The sequence below is a fragment of the Pleurodeles waltl genome, chromosome 6 (assembly GCF_031143425.1).
Source record: "Pleurodeles waltl isolate 20211129_DDA chromosome 6, aPleWal1.hap1.20221129, whole genome shotgun sequence".
Classification (NCBI taxonomy): domain Eukaryota; kingdom Metazoa; phylum Chordata; class Amphibia; order Caudata; family Salamandridae; genus Pleurodeles; species Pleurodeles waltl.
This window is the reverse complement of record NC_090445.1, coordinates 73,886,017-73,910,212: the sequence shown is the minus strand read 5'-3', so window position 1 is coordinate 73,910,212 and position 24,196 is coordinate 73,886,017. Positions and strand designations below refer to the sequence as shown.

The window sequence follows — 24,196 nt, the reverse complement described above, 5'->3', positions numbered from 1 at the left end:
GACACCTCTGTCTCTGGTATGACATATATGTTGGCCCTCAATCTAGTGACTGACAAAAAACCCAATGTCAGTCCCAGAGTCACTTGATAAATGTATTACATATTTCTGAGGTGGTAGCATTGTGAATATATGATTTATTTTTGTGTTGCAGATCAAGTTCAAGAGCCAGAGAGAGGAAATCACTAGTGAGTTTGAGGAGCTCCAGACATTTCTGGAGAAGGAAAAATCTCGTCACCTCAGCAACTTGGAGGAGGAAGAGAAGAAAAGTCTGCAGAGCATCAAAGAAACAGTAACGAAATTAGAAGAACAGCAATTTGTCCTAAGAAGTTGGATTACTGAGATAGAATTGAAGTGTCAGCAGCAGGATGTGGAGTTATTGAAGGTTAGAAAAGATTATAATTCTACAGCACAAGAAGATCAGCATACCTTCATTAGTGTCAGAAAGTAACAATATTGTAAGCCAGACCTAGCGGGAGCATTGTATGCTTCCGTAACTCTCTGAACCCACTACAAAATATACACAAAGTAATAAGTTGGTTAGAAGTAAACCCAGGGAAAAGGAATTTGGATAAGAGATAAAACAGAGACACAGGATATTGACACTCTTACTTGTAACACAGCTGGGCACTGGAGGAGCATTGCATTCTGAAGTTGAGAGGATGTCTTTACCAATATTATTCACCTTTTTTTGTTATCTGGTATATCTTTAAACAACCCATATCTCCAGATAATGAAACTCTTGGTCCGGTTTATGTTTTGGCAGACTGAGTGTTCTCCTTCAACCTGGCGGAGGATTTAATGTCCGCCAGGTGGAGGGTAATCTGCCTACCAAATTAAGACATGATCACCAAGCAGGCGGTCATTTTACAAGCATTTGCAGGACCCGCTGTCACAGCGGTTCCTGTGCGTGCTTTTTTAAATTAAAGTTTGAATCGTAGCTCTGTCAAACTCCGTCAGACTTATTGGTCTTTTTTTCCTAAGATGGAACTTTCTTTTTGGAAAAAAATGCTCCCCTCACCATGGAATTCTCTTAGATGGTGAGGTAAGCATAGAGCAGTTTTCACTGGCCCTTACTGGCAGGGTTTCCCTGGCAGTGACGGGCGTGAAGACTGACCTGTACATCGGGCCATCTAAATTAGATTCAAATATAGAGGTCAGTCTCCGACGGCCACTAGTCTTTCGGACCGTCAGATGGGTATACCCATAGCAGAGACGGATTAGTCTCCATCCTGGTTACACCAGTGGTCCACCTGCTTCAGAACCTGGCAGCTCTACTCCCAGGGCTCCTGCACTGTAGAGTGAAGCCAAGCGGCCAAGTGTTTCACTACAGGGACCTTGACTGACCACCACGGTGGCTCAGTAGACTGTTTTCGTGCAAGAATGTGAACTGAGTTGGATGTTGAGTATGTTGGGTGGGGCAACTAGTTTAGTTTGTCTAAGAAGTTATGTCACTCTTGCTCATTTCATTGCTTTTAGCACAATGCCTTTTCTCATAGAGGCATTGATTGTGGTAATTGGTAGACCAGGTATCCTCAAGGTGGGCTTGCCCCAGACTTCGTTGCCTTTTCCTGCCTGTTTTGTTGCTGTAACTTTTTGATGGCCTTAGGACTCTGAGCACTTTATCATTGCTAACCAGTGCTAAAGTGCTTGTGCTTCTCCCTAAAAACATGGTAACATTGGTGTATCCACAATCAGCTTATTTAATTTACATGTAAGTCCCTTGTAAAGTGGTATACCATATACCCAGGGTCTTTAAAGTAAATGCTACTAGGGGGCCTGCAGCATTGAATGTGCCCCCCACTCAGATAGCCCTGTGAACATGTCTCAGGGTTGCTACTGCAGAGCCTGTGTGTGCAGCCTCACTGCCTCTCCGACTTGGCATTTAAAGCATCTTACCAAGCCTTAAACTCCCCTTTTCTTACATATAAGTCACACCTAAAGTGGGCCCTAGATAGCACATAGGGCAGGGTGCCATGTAAGTAAAAGGCAGGACATGTACTTTTAAACCGTTCATATGATGGTAATACTCCCATAGATGTTTTTCGTAACTGTGAGGCCTGCCCCTTTCATAGGCCAGCATTGGAAATTCCTTGTGATACTTTTAAGCTTTAATTCCTGACCTGAGAGGAGTAGCTGCATCATGTTTTGTACCGTTGTAATGGTCATGATAAATTCAGCTTTATCAGTAAAGAGAATTTATCATTGCTAGTTTTGAAATGCCACTTTTAAAAAGTGGGCATTTCATTTGCCCTCACTGTCCTGTGTGCCTGCAGCCTATCTCCAGTACACATCTGTCCAGGGCTAGGTGACAGCTACACATGTGCATTCACTTCAGACAACCACAACACAGGATAGTCAACTGCATCTGCATTCATCTGCTTACTGATGGGTCTTCCTGGGGAGGATGTTTGGAAGGGCTCCCACCTCCATCTGAAATGGTAGTGACCAGAGTCCACACAAGGGGCTGATTACCCCCCACTGATAGTCTGAAGTTGGGGCTGAGCTGAAAGGGGTGCCTGTGCACTTCACACAATTCTTTTGAAGTCATCCCCACCATCAAAGACACTTTCTAAAGTACAAGGTCACTGACACACTAAAATTAGTATATTTCTGAATTCAAGGAAACTCTGCTGGAGTTGAGACTGATGTGTGCCAGGATCACCACTCTGCCAGATATAACTGATCCCAGGAACTGCTGCTCTGCCCTGTTGTGTCCTGCTAAAGGACTACTAAACTATACCTAATTCCAGGGTGACTCCAAGGGCATTTTGGCTTACCCCCTGTTCTTTGCAAGGTCCCTGGGACATCAAAGACCTTGCCCCATGCACCTCTCTCATCAGCAGTGGTGCACCAACTTCTCCTGAGCGACAATTGTCTCCTTGCTGGAGCTCATTGGACTACTGGGTGTGTTCCTGCAACCAGCACAGTGTGTGCACGTGAAGCTGTGACCTGACCAGAGAAGAGAACACCTCCTCCTCCCCAATCAATGAGAGCTGCATGGGCGCCTCACAGCGTATTCAACACTTGGCAGTGATAGCAGCCTTCCCATAGGTACAGACGGATCCGGGGGCCGGATCATCTCATGGCAGCATATTGCGCCGCTGGCAGTAATCGCTTCACTACATTCTGTACAGCCTTTTCCACCCCTCCCTCGCGCTCATGTCAACACCAAAAGCCGTAGTGCACTCCCCAAAGTATGACGGCAGTACCGGCCACAGACTGGATGGCCTTTCTCCTCTCAGCACAGCACGAAGTGCCTGCCAGGGTGCTGAATACCTTCAACCTGACTCTGCATTTCTCCCCACTGCTCTAATTCAAACCCAGTCTCTCTCTGGAGTGAAGCACAGCAGAGGATTTTGTCATATAATTTCTAAGAGACACGCTAGCAGCTGAGGATTTTACCGTATCATTTCTAAGAGATGAGCAAGCATTTCTCAATTCTCTCTGCATTACTTGAGTTCAGTAACTTGTCTAAAGCACTGCAAAAGAGTAAACAGTTCTTATAACAATTGGATTTGTACTGTTTTGGTCATATTTTTATTAGATAAAAACGACCTATTTTTCTAAATCAGTGTGGAGTCCTTTTTGTGGTGTTATTGCATTGCTGCATGTGTGTGTTGCACAAACAACCTTACACATTGCCTTCTAACTTAAGCCTGCCTGCTTTGTCCAAAGCTACTAGAAAGTGAACACAGGTTAATTTAGGTTGTGTATCTGACTTACCCTGACTAGGATTGTGGTCCCTACTTGGACAGGGTACATACCTGTGCCAGCTAGAGACCCAATTTCTAACACTAATAGCATCCGTTCCTGTTGACTTTCATGTGCCATGCTAGACAAGATTATGGAGTGGCGAAGAAACTTTCAAGGAACAAAAAAGTAGCAGTATTGTGAGGGGTTCACATGGAGAGGCATTGAAGGGTATAGATTCCACATGCATTAATGCACCGCTATCAGTGGCCGCTCCTGTGCCCAGAGATAGAGGTCCCCTGCTCCATACTGAGTCCAAGGGTCCTGGAGAAGCTAGGAAACTGATTGTGAAGTATTTAGAATTTACTTAATCATCTGATCTTTATGTATGTGGTCTAATCTTATCTTCAGGAAGGATCATTTATCACTTTTGTTATAGTGGTGTTCTTTACGATTATTGTAGAGCTCTATTAGATTGAATGCGGTTCCGGGTCAGTGGAGGCAGCACCAGTGGGAAGCAGGCTCTGACGGCGTGACAGGCTCTGCCGTGGAGGAGAAGGCAGGGTTCCTTCCCCGCGCTGCTGCCGGCCGAGGGAGGGCTCCTCGGGGCGACGAGCGCCTGCTAGTGCCTGCTAGTGCCCGCACGCCCTGCCGCCCAGGTACGAGACCGGGGGACTGCTACGGGCAACGACTGCTGGAGGGTACTCTGTGCCTTTACGAACCACTCCCCACCCTCCCGAGGCCTCACCCGCTCCTTCCTGAGGAGCAGCCGGGGAGAAGGCTAGTCTCGGCGGAGCAAGGGCAAGGGCCGGGAGTGACCGCACTGCCGAGGAGCTGAGGGCCGTAGAAACACACCGCCGCCATGGCGCACTCCCCTGTGGTAGTGCAGGTGAGCCCCTAGCCCGGAAGAGGTTCCGTGCCCGCCGCAGAGCCCAACGTAAACCCAGTGCAGGGAGAGGTGCCCTCTACGGGGGGGAATAGACTGCCACAGTCATTGTGACGCGCCGCCCTGCCAGCCTTGGAAACTCCGCGCCTGTGACAGACAGATAGCCGCCATTTGCTGCTACCAAGAGAAGACCAAAACGTCGCCGGAGCAACCAGTTTCGCCTTCCAGCGCCCGGCGCAAGGGGACGGAAGGATAAGCCGGCGGCCTGCGAGAGGCCTCGTAAAGGACCGTGCCTGTGCCGGGTCTCGGGGGCCCATAGGCCGCACAACTCACGGTAGGCCGCACCGATCCTTGCATCCCTTTTTAGCCCAAGCAGCTGCCCAAGGTGACGTTCAGGAAGAAGCCGCCGACATTGCCGACATTGCCCGCTGGAGCGTGAGAGCGGGAAAAGGAAGACAGGGAACCGTAAATTAGGATACATGCGGAGACTCGCAGAGGGAAAAGGACTGACCCAATTCCCCGGATAACCGGAAAGGACTGAGTTGTCTGTGCCCGCATCCCTTTTGGACTTTTGGACTTTTCGGACTTCGGACTTTCGGACTGACGGCACTCAGTCCGCTCAACACGGACGCCTGGCTCCCCAGAAGGACTGAGGGTTTGAGCCCGGCATCTCGTAAAGGACTCGGTACCACCGGCACGCTCCGGAGGCCTGTAAGGGATCATCGTAGCCCGCAAGGACTGATATCCCAAGCGACACTCAGGTTCTGTTTCCAGTAAGGACTGGGGTGCTTCGTGTTTCATTAGGGGAGCGGGGGAGCGGGGCCCTCAAGAGGCTAACCGGCCTTTTATTTATATTTTCAAGCAGCCCTTATCATCTTATTATCTGTGCGTAATTGGGAAAAGCCTTATTCGATTTTAAAAGTGATAATTTGTGACTGCTAAGCATGTCAAAGCAAAAAGTCCCCTCTATACCCCAGACATTGGATAATTATTTAGTGAAGATTGTTAGTAAAATTAATTGCGAGAGGAGACAATCCCTAGGGCTTAGCAGCCCCCCCCCCCATTATCTAGTGTGCAACTTTCACCTGCTCCATTGGCTCTGGATGACAGTAGTAGTGTCTGCACTAATTCCGGTGTTCCTGATAGGGAAATGATTATGCAGAATACTTCTACTTTAGTCGATCTAGAGGCTTCTACTGATCCCATAGTGCAACACCCACCCACCCCACTACCCAGAGTGGTTAGAGCATGTAGAAAGACCCAGACTAAACGTGGGGGTGCTCGGCCCGCAAAAAAAAGATTAGTTAGCCCCCTCAAGAATCCAGATAAGGATGAGGATAATACGGCAAATATCGACGACGTTAAACTAGATGCAGAAAAAACAAATAACTTAGTAAGTATTATTGACTCAAAGATTCAGGGTATTGTCAAACCTCTTATGGTAAAAATTGATCAGCTAACCGCGGAGGTTAATAGATTAGGCGATCTCCTCAAAAAAACACTGGTGGAAGCAGATAGTGTGTCAGCCCCAATAACAATAAACAATCATGATACTCAGGTTGCTCCCCCCGGTGATGTTACAGGTTTTGATACTAGTAGGAATGTTGTACAAAACTACTCGACAGCACAGCCCTTAGCCTGTAATGATAGCCAGGTTGTTTTAATACCTGATAGAAAAGAGGATTGGACTGAGGTAAGGCGAAGGCGCGCCATTAATCTCCCTCCTGATTGCGCACCATATGTGGTAGTTTTAGCTAATGTTCCCCCTGTTGTAAAGGGGAACCATCAGGAAACCCACGAGTCTTTAAAAAATAAAACCGTTTCCTGGATGCACAGGCATTGTGGATTTCCAACTGAACTCTCAGATCAAGTCTTGACTACCAGAAGGGTAGATTGGATAGGGAGCTCTAAGAAAAGTTTTAGTGGTGACTGTGTCATTATAAACTTTAAACACCCCCAACATGCTGCCACTGTATTATTAAAAGCTGCCTCATTACCAATTACTGATAATAATGTGTGTGTCCGCTCGCTTGCTTTCTTTTACAGCCATCATAATAATGCCCCTAATGGGAGTAGAGGTAGCAGATTATGCCCTGCTACACACAGGCTATACCCTGATATTTCAATGCAAAACCGGTTTCAACCCCTAAGTTCTCTGGATACAAATGATTGACTTAATGAGGGAGGGCAGTTCTTACCCCAGGTGATTATTATGCCCTGTGTGGATATCGGTATAGACAATACCATGGCCCAAGAGTTGCCCAACAATACAGAAATTGAATTGGCGGTGGATATAAGGGCACCGCCCGGTTGTGGGGACATAAGCTATTCAAACCAGATTGCGAATTGGGGACGAAACAATGGTATGGTGCCTGATAGTAATTGTGTTAGGGGTAAGGATACTATTTCTATTGTTTGTTGGAATGTGGCAGGGCTGAAATCAAAGGAGAGGGACCCGGGATGGTTAACGTTTGTTAATGCCCATGACATTTTATGTCTTCAAGAAACATGGTGTAAAGATGATGTTAACTATGAGGGATTCGTTTCTTACAATTTACCGGCGTTGGGAGGTGGTATAGGTAGAGCGAAAGGCGGTCTCCTTATACTTGTAACGATCTGTCGTCCTATTGTGGTTAAAAAGTATATACCTGTAGGGGACCTTGTGCAGATCCTCTGGCTTGTGGATGACAAAGACCATAATGTTTTATTGATTAATTATTATAATAACATTTTTGATGTTACCCGGGTCAAAGTAGTAACAGACTTAGCCGGCGCTGTCGAAAATCTATGTCTGGAACAGAATGTTGTATTTGACTTCATCTGGGTAGGGGATTTCAATACTACTCTGTGCGATTTGTCTACACAAAGGGTTTGTGGGGTTACTAACAGTGCCGGCTGGGATGTCCCGCATTTTGGACATAACAGTTATGGGGAAGCACTGCATAAGTTTATGGGCTGCTATGACCTAGAAATAGTGGAGTGCTGTAAAGATGTTAATGGTTTACCCATTCCCACTTTTAAAAATTGGCACACTAGCTCGGTCATTGACCATGTGATCACATCTTCTAATATTAGTTCTTACTGTGAACCACCAAGAATTGAAGTAACTACCCTGAGTGACCACAACCGTATTATTTTGGACACTACCCTTTGGACCGGTAGTTCGGTGGATGTGGGAATTATTATTTCTAATGTAGAACCACATAGGACTAACGGTGTTAGGCTAAAATGGATTGGTGAAAGAGCCGATGATTTAACTAGCTCCATAATTAATGAGAGCCTGCTGGACATTGCCTCTATTTTAAAAAATAGATCTGACTCTGAGAGGGTTTTATATTGTTTTAACCAAATTAATAAAGCTATTGATGCCAAGTTTACCAGTTGCAATAGTAGGCAAAGTAGGAACGGACCGAGATGGTTCAATCACCTTTGTACTTCTGCACTAACTAGCCTCAAACAGGCTTTAGCAGCGAGGCCCAGGGACAAAAAACTGGTAAATAAATTAAGAATGAAATATGAATGTGCGCTCAAACAGAGGAAGGGTGAACTGCAGCAACAGGCTTGGGATTCCCTCAACCAAGCTGCTGAATTATCAAATTGTACATTATTTTGGGCCACGGTCAACTCGCCTTTTTTAAGGGATGAAAAAACACCACAGTTGACTTCTAATGTTTCTAGTGATGGTTGGATTGCACATTTCTCCAGCATTTTTGACTCTGATAAAGTCAATGATCCTAGTCCCAATAAGTGGCCTACTCTGCCTTTGGATATATCCGTTAGTGAGGTTAAACATGGTATACGAGCTAGCAAAGGGGGGAAAGCTCAGGGTCCGGACGGGGTACCTATAGACGTTTATAAAGCTGCGCCAGATGTCTGGGGCCCCCTTTTAACCATTGTTTTTAACGTTGCTGTGTGTGCCGAGGCCCCTGTAACTTGGGGTGAATCAATCATTGTGCCAATTCATAAAAAGGGAAGTAGATCTGACGCTAAGAATTACCGCCCGATCTCTCTCCTTGACTCTTCAGTCAAGGTTATGAGTAGAGTGATGTTAGTAAGATTTGAGGAATGGGTTGAGCAGGATAGCATACTGGCTGATAGCCAGTATGGTTTTAGGAAGGGACGAGGTACGCTCGACCAGTGCATCAATCTTGATCTACTGATCGGGAAGTATACTGAAGCGAAACCTGGTTCCCTGTATCTTTGTTTTGCTGACCTGAGCAGCGCATTCGATATGGTAGATCATTCCATTTTATGGCCAACTCTGTTAAATTTAGGAGCCCCAGAAGGCATAATCTTTTTCCTCGCTAGGTTATACGAGAAATTGAAAACCAACGTACGTTTTGGAACCAGAGGAGAATGTACTCCAAAAATCTGTGTTACACGAGGAATTAGACAGGGTTGTGTTCTGGCTCCTCTTTTATTTATTTTATTTATTAATGGAATTGATGATATTTTAAAAAAGGTTAATGCTGATGCTCCTCAGATCAACGGTGTTCCGGTGCCGGTGTTACTATATGCCGACGACGCTGTTTTACTCTCTCGAACACCTGTCGGATTATAACGACTAATGGATAGTTTTTCCTCCTTTATTAAAGATAGAAAACTAGTAATCAGTAAGGGAAAAACGCATACAATGACCTGCGGAGCTAAAGCCAAAATGTTAAATGCCCTTTTTATAGACGGCGAAAAGGTGCAACAGGTGGATAAATTTTGTTACCTAGGTATTACCTTCTCTAACGACAGGAAATGGAACAATGAATTTAATAACATCCGGAATAAAATGGCAAAAAATGCTTATGGTATTTTTAGATTTGCTGCAAAACTTGGGGATCGTCGAACCAGGGATATGCACAAGATTTACCAAGCTAGATGTGTGACTATTGCTCTGTATGGGGCAGGAGTATGAGGTTATAGCTGTACCTACAACTTACAGTTGGAGGAAAATATGTTTTTAAAAAAGCTCCTGTTTTTGCCCATCTCTGCCTCAACTGAATTAAGCCATCGCGAATTAGCCATTAATTATTTAACTGATCTGATATCACTTAGACCATTGATGATCTGGCGGTCTTTTTGGCTTGGCGATGAGAAGCTACTTAACAGAACTATTGTTGAGGATTGCTTACGTTTGGATAAATATCGAGATATTCCCTGGGTTAAATATGTTGTTGTCTGTTTTTCAGACATTTTTAATCTGAATATTTTAAATAATCCTAGTGCAGCAACCACGATCTCCAAACTAGAAATGAAAAGTATATTTCTAACTTACGCAGAAAGGAAACGAGCAATCATAGCCGGATCATTGTCCTCCGTCATTTTTTATAATAGATACAATCTAATGGAGGGTTTTCCATCTTACCTAACTATGGTGACTAGGAATTCACATAAATTTGTGCTAACCAGACTAAGATTTGGGATGGCACATTGTCTAGTAGCCCATCCAAATATTAAGAAACACCCGATTGGGCCATGTAGGTGCGATAATGTATCTACACAGAGCACTGTGCACCTTCTGCTGTTCTGTAAACTGTATACATGTTTTCGTATAGTATTTTTGAAACCTCTGTTTGTTAGATACGGAACACGTACAGTTAAACATGCTATGGCTTTAATTTTTAATCTGCAATCGGCAGATATTTGTTTTTATACTGCCACCTTTTTAAATCAGTGCATCAATTCCAGGAAAAGCATGAGTTTTTAATGTATTTTATTATGCATTCTATATATTTATGAATTACTCAATGAGCCATTAACTATAATTAATAACTGTAAGTTTTAATTGCAATGTCTTTGTAAATATGTACTGTTGCTTTCATGGTCATTTATATGTGCCGAATAAAGCTTTATGAATTGAATTGAATGCATTAACGGGTAATCAAGTAACTGCTTGATGCTTTATCTGCGAAGGTCAGAAATAGAAATGTGTGTTAATTATTAACATATTTGTTTATATTTCTATATAGTTATCTGTAATAAGTACATATGTGAGTAACTTCTTTTAAATGTTAATTTTACTTTGAACGTAAACTCTGTTGTCACATGTTGATCTGTTTCTTTCACTCCCCAGGATGCGAAGATCGTTTTGAGCAGGTACGATTATCTTAGTTGACAGATAACCATATAAAATAAAGAGGAGTCTTTAACATTAATTCTGTCATACTGCAGTCTTCTTTATGTGTTTTTGCCCTCGTGTAAGCCCATTTTCCAATAGCTCAGAATATTCTAATTAGGTGCGAAAAGCAAAGCGACCATGCTGATTTGGAAACACGCTATTCAACGAGGAGATGTAGGATCATAGTTTTTTCTTTATATTTATTTTTTTATAATTTTGCCTTCCTCTATATTTGTTTTGTTTTCTTCATCGTCTTATTCATTTTTTGCCATTTATTTCCCCTTTGTTTATTTTTCCTTTTGTAATGTTCCTTTATTTTTTCATAGTTTCCTCTATCAGTTTAGATTATATTTTAAATTCTCCTGTATGTGCCTCTTGTTTGTATGTTATTTTTGCTGTTTGGCTTTTCCTGTACTTTCATGCACTAATTTCTGTTCTCTTAATGTGGTCCATACCTTACTTTTTGCTTATTGTATAGATTGTTTTTTTTATGTCTGTCTTTTTTGCCCTTTATTTATACTCCACTCTTTTTCTTTGTTTCTAGTCTATCTTTTGCCTTTGTTTTTTCTTTAACTCTTTAATTTTTCTCTTTTCTACTTTAATATCCCCTTCTTGGATTCTGTTTTTCATCTTAATTTGCATATTATATATTATAAAGCAGTATTTTAATACTCATTGTATGGCTTACTGGGTTGGATGGTTGCTGCTGAACCATACAGTATTCTAAAGACCTGCAGACTCATACTTCCCTCCTTCTGACATTGGGAAATTAAATATAATTACAATGGGTTATAACCCTAATTTGTACAGCACTTAGAAGGGGGATATAATGTGCTATATAATGACAAGTTATTAACAGTAATATTAGTCAGTTTTTTAATGTTCCTTTTTCTTACTGTGTAACTTTCAGCGCGTTGGTATATTAGTTACTCACATTTACTATATATCACATAAATCATGAACATATTTAGTGTTGTACAGTACAATTGACAGTTTGATTTTCCCCACCATATACATTATTTGTCCTTTCCTTATCTTTGTAATGTAATTTGGATTTGTAAAGAGCAAACGTGCAACTCATGAGGGTGTCCAGGCTCTGAGTAGGTACAGGCTATGCAAGATGGTTCACTCGAAGATCCAGGTTTTCCGTTTCTTGCAGAATTCCATAAGCAAAGTGCCTGTCCTAATGTGCTGGGAGAGGTTGTTCCAGGATTTGGCTGCCAATTAAGAGAAATCCCTGCTTCCTGTCTTGCTTCTATGGATGCAGGGTGTGTGTGCGAGTGATGCAGAGTGGAGTTTCCTGGTTGATTGAATGAAGTGTGGTCGGGGGTTGAGGGTGGTTGTGCAGTGCCTTGTAGGCATAGGTGAGCATTTGAACTGGCAGTGTTTCTGGATGGGGAGGCAGTTAAGTTGTAGGAGGTGAGGTGTGATGTGCATATGGCGAGGAAGGTTGAGTACTAGTCTGGGTGCGGCGTTTTGGATGGTCTTCAGCTGGTGCCGCAGGCGGGCAGAGATGCCCTAGTAGAAGGTGTTACCGTAGCCCAGTCTGCTTGTGATGAGGGCCTGGGTGATGGTCTTTCTGTTGTCATGAGGGAGCCATTTGACAGTTTTTCTGTGCATTCTGGTATGTGAAAGCAGACAAAGGTGACAGTGTTGATTTGATGTCTCATGGTGAGGTTGGTGTCCAAGATGATGCCCAGGTTTCTGGCATGGTGGGAAGGTGTGGGGGGGGCTATTCTATGGTGCATCTCCTTTCTTTATTTGACAGTATAGGATCCCAGTCAGACACTTTGCTTTGGGAGATCTCTCTGCTTATTCAATAGACCTAGGTGAACTCCTTGTCTGTTCCTTTACAATCAGAGGTCTTACAATCCCTATTTATCTCATATCACAACCAACAACCCCACCCCAATCTTGCAGAGAAGCTCATCATTTCTGCTGGATCTCAGCACTCCCATATCAGGACACCATCAGACTGCAGATTAAAAAGTGTAAAAAAAAAAAAAAAAAAAACACAAGGCAGCAAGTGTTCTCCATAAATGCACCCAAGATCTGGAACAATATCTCTGTATGCTCCTTTTCCTCATTGACTTTATTCTTTCTTTGATCAAGTACCACGCTCCGCTGCCTTTTGGCTAGGATTGTGCTATAGAAATACCATATACATCTCTTTTTGCTTGTGTCTTGGTATTCGATTCTTGATTTGCCTCATCGTGAATAATCCTTATAATCTCTTTTTTTATTTCTTCATATTTGTCTCACTCAGTGCATGATTCCTCTCCTACCCGTATCTTCTGAGTATATGGGAATTTCATATCATCTCCACTTGTCTCTTTCCAAGGTATGAAAATATTAAACCTCAGCAAACTAATTCCTATACTTTAATGGAGAAAAAAGAGGAGACGGAGGTGGAGGTGGAGGTGGAGGAGGATGAGGAAGAGGAAGAGGAAGTGGACCTGCAGATAACGATAATTGAATCATTGGGTGAGAAACCACAAACTTGCCATTAGTGTTAACTTTGAAGACTGTCCAGTAAACTGTGAATGTCTATATCTATCGGCTCACCGATCTATTTAGTTGGCAAGTCCCAACCTATTAAAGAGCTTCAATGCTGGTAATAAAATGTATGCAGTTATGTAGAAAGCTTGCTCCCTATATGGTGCACTAAAAAGAAGTACACTATGCAGAGTGTCCAGTGTATCCCCAGTTGTTTTTTTCAGAGGCAAAAGTAGACGGGTCTAATGCTCTATTTTGTGGCAGTGTGGGTGTGCAGTTAAGCTTATCAAGGAGTCTTATTAAGCATTTGATGTACTCACAGAGGCAATAAATGTGAGACACACTCAAAGAATAAATCTGAGACCAATTTAGAAAAATACATTTTTATATAATGTTTGAACCAAAGAACTTCGTTATAAGGTAAGTACTTTTTTCAGCATACATACTTTTCACTTTAAAAAATTTACACACTGCAATTTTCAGAGTTCTTCAATGTTAACCTGTGGGAGGAAAACACATTCAGCAAAACAAGCACTTATTGACGACTCACTGGACCAATCTTGGAGACTTAGGTGGTCCCTGTGGTTTTAGGCTGCTGGCTTGGACTGGGAGGACCAGCTGGGGGCAACCAATAGGTAGGTCACCAACACAAGATGCTGGGGGACGTAGGTGTACCTTTGGCATCAGGTTTCCTTTGTCCTGGAGCACTTGCTGTTGGGGGGGGTCCTGTAGTCTGAGGCTGCAGGCATCGTCAAGGAGTCCAGGAGGGGTGCAACCACAGTGGACTCAAGCTCAGGAGTGCTGGGGGATGTTGTTGACACAAGAGGCCCGCTTCCATTCGAGCCAGTGGTGACGGGTACAATGGTTACTTTAGGCGTCAGGTTTCTCTCACCTCAGAGGCTGCTGGAGAGGAGGCTTGCGTGCAGAGGCTGCAGGCATCTTCAGGGAGCCCAAGAGGGGTGAAACCACAGTGGACTCGGACTCTTGACAACTGTTGAATCTTGTTGGCTCCGGTGGTCAGTCTCACCTCGGGTCGTGGACGACGGGTGCAGTGGTGACTTCAGGTGTAGGGGCCTTGTGGTTCAGGAGGCTCAGAAGAGTCCTGTTCTTGAAGTTGGCTGGAGAGCAGGTCGCTGCTCACGGGAGTCTTGAGTCTTTTTCAAAGGCAGGCAGTTCTCCCGACTCTCTGGAGGTTGAGCTGCAGGACCAGGTGCCTTCTGGTGCAGAGTCCTTTGAAGAGTGCAGACAGGCCGGAGGGACTGGTACCAGGTCAGCTGCTTCTTTTCTCCTCCACTGCACGGTGCAACTCTTCTTTGTCCCTTTCTTCTTCGGTAATCAGAATCTTAGTTCTTGGGCTCAGGAGGGCCACCTAAATACTCAATTTAGGGGTGTTACAGGGAATGCCAGGCCGTAGCCAATGTACTGCCCACCATTAGGGTGAGTACACCCTTTTTATGACCATTTCTGTTGTGAAGTGGACATAACCCTGACCCTAGTGGCCTAATTCCTTCCAAACTAAGATGGAGGAATTTAAAAGGTGGTGTCCACTTCAGCTCGTCCACCTTAGGGGTGGGATTGGCATGAAGTGGGCACATCTCCTACTCTAATTTTCCCGCTTATCTTGCTGCCAAAAGTGGGGTCTGGACAGGGGGGTGGGTCATCTCTGGAGGGCCCTGGGTCACATTAAAAAGCCGGCTAGGCCTGTGAAGCTCCCTGCCCTGGAATGTCCATTCTGCCTGGATGAGGTATTAGCTGCTCCGCCCAGGGCAGGCCTTTGTCCTGGGCCTCCGAGAGCATTGGCTGTCACCATAGAGGGCCAGACCTCAGTATAGGGTGGCTGCATTGGTTTGAGCCAGTCAGTGAACACGCTAGTAGAAGGTAGGTTTTCAGAGGGTACCTCTAAGGTGCCCTCTGTGTGCTTACATTGGTGAATCCACCACTGGCATTAGTGTGGGTTCACCAATACGAGATGTTTGATATCAGACATCCCTATCTTCAGTGAAGCCATCACGTAGGTGGGGGACTCGTATTGACCAGTGTCCAGCACATGTATTTAATGGCTTCCCTGGTCACATATCTGCTTGTGCAGTTATGCCCTCACAGGCAATATAATGCCCCCTGTCTTTGGGCTGTAAGGCCTGTTAGAGGGGTGACATATATATTACATGCAGTGTTTAGGGGGCATGGTCGGACTGCCACCAGGCCGGCGTTGCAGGCATTTTAATCCCACTGAAACATAGCCAGTTTGCAGCCAGAACCGCCAGTGCGGTCTGACCGCCGCCGACGGCGGTTGCCATCTCCAGCCCGGCAACAGCCACTTCACTGCCCATCCTATTACGACTCTGCAGACCGCCACTATTTCTGAGGCGGTACGACTGCCACTCAAAGCCTGGCGGAAACAGCAAGTATAAAAGGACCCATCACCTTCTGGGACACAGACGACTCTGCGCTCTTCTTCGCCTTCCTCCTCCATGACGACTAACGCCGATGAAGACGCCATTGGTGAGTACATCTGCAGAGCACACAAGGTAGGAAGATTTGTCCACCATGGTCCTTAGTTCATCATCGTTGAAACGGGGGTGCTTTTGTCGGGACATGGTGAGTGTGATGTGTGTGAGTGAAAAGTATTTTAAGTGAAGTGTGATGCATGAGAGGTAAGCAGGTGTCTGTGATGTCTGTGTGCAGTGCGATCTTCAGAGTGGTCGTGCAATGTATGGTAGTTGTTTGTCATAGCTAAGGAGTGTGGGTTGTGTGTGTTTTATAGTGGTGTGTGTGGGGGGATATAGTGTGTATGTGTATCAGGTGTGGGGTATTCAAATTACCCAATGTGGTGTTGTGTTGTAGTGGTGGTTCCATTTTGACTGCCACGGTCCGGACCGCCAATGGATTACCGCTGTGCTAAGACTGGTGTGCGGATTTGTGGGTCGTAATAAGGAGGGCCGTCTTTTTTTCTGGTGTGGCGGTGTGTGTGGTGGGACCCCCTCTCTGCAGCTGTCGTTCAGCCTGGCGATGTCTGATTTGTAACTGTATTGTGGCGATTTGATATTTGTGAGTTGTAATAGGGCGGGCGGATTACTGCCACCACTGCGGTGTTCTGGCGGCCGCCAGCTCAACGGTCTTTGAGAAAACCCACCAAAGTCGTAATGAGGGCCTTTGGGTCTAATTTATCCCCTTTTCTATACACTGGGATAATCATACAACTTAGCCATGAATTAGGAGGGCCCACACGCTAAGCTGTGTTAAATACAGTGGTTTTAACTCATCGACTCACATGGTGACTGAATAATTTTGACGGGACCCAATCTCGACGGGGGCCTTATTATTTGACATGACGTCAACTGCCTTCTCCACCTCCTCCAAACCTCATAAAAACTCCCCCTTACCCTGCCCACACTCTGGTCAGGTCATACACCTCACTTGGTTCCAATAAACCCCAGCAAAGTGTTTTACCCACTCAGCTGCCCGGTTAAAAAATTCAGTTGACTAATTCAACTTTCCAGAAAAGAAGGGAAAATTCATTATTTCCCAAAAGGAGGCACTATTACTCAAAATCTGTGGGTTTGACAATCATCCCAAACCTATTCCCTAATCCCCTGATTTCACGCTTGGGTGGCAAATTTATAAACTTTCCTAGCCTGAGCTATATCTGCCTTATTTCTTGGTTCTCTTTTCAGTACCGTTTTCAAATTCTGAAGTGCCTTAGAGCAGTCAGAATTAAACCACCTTTCCCCTACCAAATGTGACTGCCTCTTGGTAACCCTAAACTGTCCGTCAATCTTTTTATAAATCCTGTCAAAGACCTTCAAAACCACTCGTCCTCCTCCAGGGCACTCCGGCAAAGTCTAATGTCACTTTCCAAGCTACAGAAGAGGTTCCAAAAAGGCCTTGGATGACACCCTACTTCATTTTATTCTCCATCCTTTATCCTGAGGCAAAATATTCTTGCTCAAAAGGACCTAACTCCCCTGGACCCTGCTGCTGGGGACACCAATTAATCTGGCAGACTAATGGAAAATCAAATCTACGCTATGAATAAGGAGAGCCAATGAAACAAAGACATAATCAATAGTAGTATTAAAACCCCGACCCTTGAAGGGTAGGAGCAGAGAGCCCTTCAGGGCTCACTACAGCTTGACCTAAATTAAAATCAGCCAGGATCTCTTTGAGAAAACAGCCTTCAGACGAATGCACAAAATGGGGCCACCCCTCAATATCTCCCTCTTTGGAGTATTTGTTTAAATAACAATTAAGGGGACGGGTGCATGTTGAAATCTCCCATAAGGATCAGGGGAAATAGGCCTTGGTGGTTTGACCTAATGGACTGTAGGGCTGCACCTAAAGTAATTAAATGTTCGGTAGTTGAATTCCGCTCTAAGTAGTTGTAAAAGTTAAGCAAATAAATGCTTAGTCCTCCCTCCAAATCCAATCTTACTACCACCAAATTCTGAGCCTCTGATACAAAACCCAAAGAAAACATTTTAAGTCAAGGTTAACCAAGATAAGTAGTCCTCCCCTTGCTCCACCCATCAGAGACGACATAGCTGGACCTGACAAAGTTATATAGCCGTGAAGGAAAAAGTTTCCCTCAGTGTCCCAAGTCTCCTGCAAACCCACAATATCATACCCCCTGATTTCCCTCAACCATGCTACATCACGTTTCTTGTTCCCCAACCCTAATATATTCCAGCAATAAATTTTAACCAGCAAAGAATGCTCGCAGTCGGAGGCTGTAAGAATTACTCCTTGCTCTTTAGGAGCGCCAGTATCCTGGGATTGTCAATCCAACCCTTCTAGGCCCTCCAGCGGTTAAAATCTGGTTCCAGTTTCCAGGGGGATGGGTGACCACCTGTTGATGGGTAGCACTGCCCTCCTTAGAGCAGGACAATTACCATTCGTCCTACTTCCCAAAGGACCTCCTTCCGGGGGGTAAAAATAAACTGGGGGATGGACTATGATCTCCGATCCCACCCCTCTCTTAAGAAGGGAGCGAGAGCCCTCCTCGGCTGCCCCTTCTAGCTCCTAAATGGGGCACTGATACATACAAGAGTTTGGCCACCTCTGCCCCCCCCCCCCCCCCCCGACACCTCAAGAACGTCCAAAGCAGGCCCTTTATGGTGTTCCCCCTCCATTGACGAAGCTACCCGGCCCACCAACAAACTTCTTTCAGTTAAATCAATTGCATTTGTCACCACCCCGATAACACACTCCAGCATGGTGTCAATGCTGGTCAGTTTGCGGGGGACAGCACCGCCACCAGCCATTTTGCGTTTTCCCATTACCCAATAAATGACAAGTACTCACCAGAGACTTCAAAACAAAAAACCAAGAGGGGTGGCCCTGCCTAGCCTCTGACTGCCGCAAATGGGCCTGCTCTTGACACGGTGCCCGGGCCAAGACCACAAACTTCCCGCACTGTAATGGTAATTATGTGCTATATGGCGCAATGGAGTCAAAGTTCCTCATTTAGGGCAGATGGATTATACAGGACCAAGTCCCACCCCAGAAAACAGCACACCACAAAGCCCCACGCCAAACAAATTGATGATTTGACTAGTGTCCTTTTGCAATACAGTTAGTTCAGTGACAGACTTAACTCCCGCTGCTGTCATCTTAGGCAAAACTTGTTTAATTGACAGAATGTACAATAAAAGTTAATATCAGTCAAACAAAGGATGCATAACTCACCCTATACCACAGTAGGGCTTTCTGGAATAGGACTTGGTGCTCCGCCGCCTCGCTTAATTTGCCACAACATTGTCTTTTTAATTAATGTAACTCTGAGTGTAAGCATATTAAATGGAATTGATGAATGCCTTTCTGCCTGAATTCTTCTTCTAATGAAGACTGGGCAGCCAGGCACAGCCTCGAGGTACAGGTGTGAGGCAATGACATTGGACTTGTATGGTGCAGGACTTCACTTTCACATCAGTAAGAAATCTAGGCTTCAAATTTGATTCTAAGTTGTTTCCTTACGTTAAAATCTCTCAGAAAGATGTTCCATCTGGTTCTTGAGGACAATCAGAGGACCATCATCCATGCCTTGGTTACTTCCAAGCTAGGCTGTGCAAATAGTCTGTACCTGGGTCTACTGGCTTGCTTGCTGCATCGCTTGCAGATCATTCAAAGCGCAGCATCACGGCTAATTTTGAAGATACAAGCTCGTTTTTGGAGAATCGACGGCAATGACTAGCGCTTGTGAAGTCTACGATGAAATGAAAAAACACAAGTGCTGTGAAGTTGAAACAAAAGTGTTAATGCCTGCTTGAACTAAGTGACAGTGGGCTGTAATGATTCTTGGCTGTGGAGAGAACCGAGTCAAAGTTGTTTCAAGACTAACTTAAGACATCTGCAGCTGCTAACCTGTGCTACGTTACGGAAAAACTAATGCATAGTAAACTGAGTTTACATTAGGAAAAAGTAACACATTTTGAAACAATTGCCATTGGCATAATATAGACAGAAAAGTTGTTAAATCAGACCCACCCTCTTTATGATATGGCAGGATTATAAAGTATGTAAAGAATAGGCATCCCCAACATCATATATTGTAATTTAATGCTATACACGTCTGTTTATGCACCCTCTGAAGTTCACCAGCCACCACTGCTATACCAAGTGATTCCTGACTTCAGTTCCTATAAATAATAAGGACATTGCACTACATCTCTCAAATAGTCATGACGCCAGATTTAGAGGAGAGCCGTCCCATCACCCTCCTTTCAGTAGCTTGCCTCGTTGGCTTTAGGCAGAAAGCATCTGCAGATATCCACCCAAACTGTTTATAAAGCTCCCAGCATATGGTGGATATTATTAATTGGCTTTATTTCCCCTCAGAGTGTGAACTTCTTTGGTGGACTAATCATTAAATTATACACTTATGCCCTGATGCTTGAAATAATTTTGCCCTCATAAAGCAAAGCCTAAAGTGCACCATATCTCTGGCCTTTATGCCAGGTTTGGTGTTCCAATGGTTGCACAGAGAGCCTTGCTGGATTGACCCTTCAAGGCCGCTCAGCAGGAGCTGAGCAAATGTTAGAGGGGTCCACACTGACATATTCCTTCCCAGTTTCTGACTTCTATACAGAATGCTAGAGGCTGATGGTTGTTCAAGAGATGCATAGAAGATGCAATTCAGTTGAACATTAAGAAAACCTTCATCCATTATCCAGTGCTGATAAGGAGTGTCTTGCGGAGTCCCTTAAAGATCTTCTGTGCCCCTTCTTCTGGATTTTCTCATTCATTTGCACCGGTCAAATGCACCTGTACTCGTGTGTTGTGGCTGTAAAAAGTATGTATCAGTCTTGTTACTCATGTTCTTGGAGGCAGTGCCCTAATTCTGGTAGAGGTTTCTGCAGGAGGTCACATCTACTTGGGCTGGAATAAGGTGCCATAGTTTGGCTTGCTTCCCAGGTTATGCAGTCCCACTCCCCTCATGGTATACTTACATTTGTGGCCAGCTGTTGATAAGGAGTGACCTCCTTGGGGTCCTGTACCAGGGTTTGTGTCTTCTGTTATTCTGCCCTGTTGAGGTAAATGACTGGGCAGATGATTGCTGTTCTGAGTTTAGTGCTCTTCTTCAATCGTGTCCCTGGTACTACTAGTTTTATCCTTCAGCATATTCTGTCTGGCTACAGTGGAAGGATGTGACGTGCTAGTTCTGGTTTGGTTTGTGGAGTGCTGCTTACCCGTTACCGGGCTCCCTCACCCCTGCCTAGTCACTTGTTGCCTTCTGGTCACTGATTTTAAGTCTTCTTGGCTTTCCTCTGTGGTAAACCTGGGCAGTTCTAATTGATGACTGCTACAGTTTTAATGTAACGTCAGGCAGGACAGTGCTGATTTGCTTTTACTTCAGAGGCAGCTTTAGTTTGGTTCTGTTGCCTATCGTTCTTGATTTATGTCTTCCGACTTGCTTCACCTCGTGGAAGTGATGGAGTGGATTTTCAGAGTTCAAACTGCTTTTTTTAAAGAGTTTGGTGGATGATGCTGCTGTCACATTGTAGGACCGGCCATGGTAGCTGGTTCCATTTCCCATTTGTTTGTCTCTCTTTGCTGTTGTCCTTGGCTCAGAGATGGGGGTGAGGGGAAGGGGATGAGTTCAGCCTACACTTGGCTCTTTTGCATTGGAGTGAGCAGTTATCTTGACTCAGCTACCTAGTTGTTGCTTGCTATGTGCAGGATTGCGGACTCTGCCTGCACATTGCAAACACCCTTGACTCTCCTGGCTCTGTTGAATGTTTGAGGATCTAGCAGTTTACATATTTCTTTCCTTGTTGCTTTCTGGCTCTCCTTTCTGCTGGTATACTTCATGTCTGAAACTTTGTCCAGACGATGATTCAGATTTATTTGTTGGTTGCTTCCTTCCGTTAGCATGACAGGGCTCCCTGCTAGTGATGTGTCATACCTGGAAGTAGTGATTGTGGTTGCCATTGCCTTCTGATTCAGAACGGTTGGGGTTTTGAATGTTCTGCTTTCCTTCCCTTTAGGTAACCGTTGCTTTGTTGTTGGTTTGCTGACGCCATCTGCTGATCATCTACCTGACTATTTCATCTGGTCGTTACTGTCGAAGTGTCTGACTCTTTTTCTCTTAGGACTTCTAAGTTATGGCTGTTACTGTTCAGAGGAGTGCAGGGGTGTGTTCCTTGGGTTCGGCTGTTTAGGCTCCTACCTGTCTATCTTCTATCCAGTTGCGTCTTTCACGATGGACTTCCTGCGTGCCAGTGCCCAGGGTCGGTTGGTTAGATAACTTACTTCCTCTCCTGAGACCTTTCTCCAGAGTGCACTGCTTGTCTTTTGATTCATGAGATGATGGATCTGCAGGTCCCTCGCAGATCCCTTGGCTTAAATGAAAAACTTACTTATTTTTAGTAACAAACTTTCTGGTGGCTGCTGTATCTACAAGCAGATTTCTTATCAATCCACCTGCAACTGAGGAGTGGTTACAGTGCTGGTATTGTGCATTGCATTTCTTTACGCTTGTTTGGTTTGTCTCTACCTATAAAGGCACACGGAAAAGGGCAGAGAAACGATTTCGGCTTCCTGTTCACACCATAAATGGTTCTGTGACTTCACATCCAGGGAGGTGCAGGGGTTGGCTTGGAGCCATGTTGCCACCTTTTGGTGCTGGAAGACTGTTGCAAATTTCCTAGATCCAGTATGGCACCTGGGGAAGAATTTTAAGGTGAGGAATCTGCGGGTAGGTAGAGTATCCACCAGAAAGATAGTTATCAAAGGTACTTAGGGCCAGATGTACGTAGGTTTCCTTTTGCAAGTTGCAAATTGCGAGTCCCAGCGACTCGTAATTTGCAACTCGCAAAAGGAAATGCAGAAAGGTGTCTCAGACACCTTCTGCGACTCGCTATGGGGTCGCAGTGTGCGACCCCATAGCGAGTCTAGGCACTCACGGGGATGGTGGCCTGCTGGGGACAGCAGACCACCATGTCCGTGACTGCTTTCTTAATGAAGCAGTTTTTATTTTTATTTTTGCAGCCCGTTTTCCTTAAAGGAAAACGAGCTGCAAATAGAAAAAGAAACGAAACCATTTGTTTCGGTTTTTTCAGAGTAGGCAGTGGTCCATAGGACCACTGCCTGCTCTGAAAAAATATTTTTGTTTGCATTCACAAAGGGGAAGGGGTCCCATGGGGACCCCTTCCTGTTTGCGAATGAGTTACCATCCACTTCAAGTGGATGGTAACTGCGAGTTGATTTGCGTCCGCTTTCGCGGTCACAAATCAACTCTACATCGCGATGCGATCGCAAATAGGAAGGGAACACCCCTTCCTATTTGCGAGTCGGAATCACATTTTGCGAGTCGGTACCGACTCGCAAAATGTGATTCTGCATCGCATAAGGGCTTTTGCGCCTCGCAAACGGTGTTTTTCGCCGTTTGCGAGGCGCAAAAGCCTTCCTACATCTGGCTAGTGTCCTGGTCTGTCCTGGTGCTTTCTTCTGCCCACACTTTGGGAATCGTCATAAGCCTCTCAGGCACCAGGCCAGGACAGTGGTATAATATGTTAGCTGCACATGCCAGCCAGTTGGGCAGAGACAGTGTGTCTAGTCCTATCATCCCAGACAATAGTTAGAACATCCATATTCATATTCTTAGTAGTTTATGTACCTCAGGACATCAAAAGAATGTATTATCTCGGAACTACATAAAAAGATATCTTTGTGCATGTTTATTATTTTGTGTACTGCAATTGTAGGACTTTGGATATGGGATCCAGTCTTCAGATTAGACTCTCCGTTGTCACTTCATTTTTCTGTATGCTGTCAACTGTGAAGTATCTGAAAAGCAGCTCACAGGACTATAGAATACAGATTTTCAAACCACTTGTGTTCTAGGCATGGTATTTGAAGTTACAATAACCTCACTTTATGTAAGAGGTCCATTTTCCAAGAACTAATGGCATTGTTGCAACTTATACTGACTTAAGCAGTTCGGTACAAGACTGCCTACTTACCGGGTGATTACTGGGAGTTAAATAAGACTGTGTTATTTTGCTCTGCAGATCATGAGACTTGGGCGCAGACATCCGGTGGGAGTCTATTCTAGAGGCTTGGGTTGTGGCAGCAAAGTGTCTGTCTCCTCTGCTCTTGCACCTGGTTCCAGAAACCACTTTGAGGTTTAGTTGGATTAAGTGACGAGCGATGGAGCGAGCGATGAACCTTATCCTGAAGGGGTGTAGTTCTACCGCCTTTCAGACACTTGTTATTGATGCACAGGATCTCGAATGACATTCTGCCTTTGATTTATATGTTGGCGGCAAAGGACATAGATAAGCCCATGTGGCTGCTTCAATGGCCAAACAAAAAAATAGGGAATTCAAGGACTGACCCATACGGCCCGGCGGCCAGCCAGCGTGCTAAGGAGCAGCCGCGCATCTGCACGCACACATTTGAAGCAGCGCCGTGGCCCAGGATGCTGATGAGACGCGCTAAAGTAAACAAGCCTCTTATTGATTGGAATCTTACTTTCTAGTTGGCAGAGATTTATTCACATGGGGCAAAAGACTAAC

At 44.8% G+C, this 24,196-nt stretch overlaps 1 protein-coding gene across 1 annotated transcript in view; it reads left to right on the top strand.

Moving 5' to 3' along the window:
- Positions 1-24,196, top strand: part of LOC138299226 (E3 ubiquitin-protein ligase TRIM39-like) — a 102,409-nt gene that overhangs the window by 35,988 nt on the left and 42,225 nt on the right. Inside the window, exons 3-5 of the mRNA XM_069237357.1 lie at positions 152-382; positions 10,641-10,663; positions 13,027-13,169. Of these exons, the coding sequence (XP_069093458.1) occupies positions 152-382; positions 10,641-10,663; positions 13,027-13,169 (397 nt within the window). The remainder of the gene's footprint in view (positions 1-151; positions 383-10,640; positions 10,664-13,026; positions 13,170-24,196) is intronic.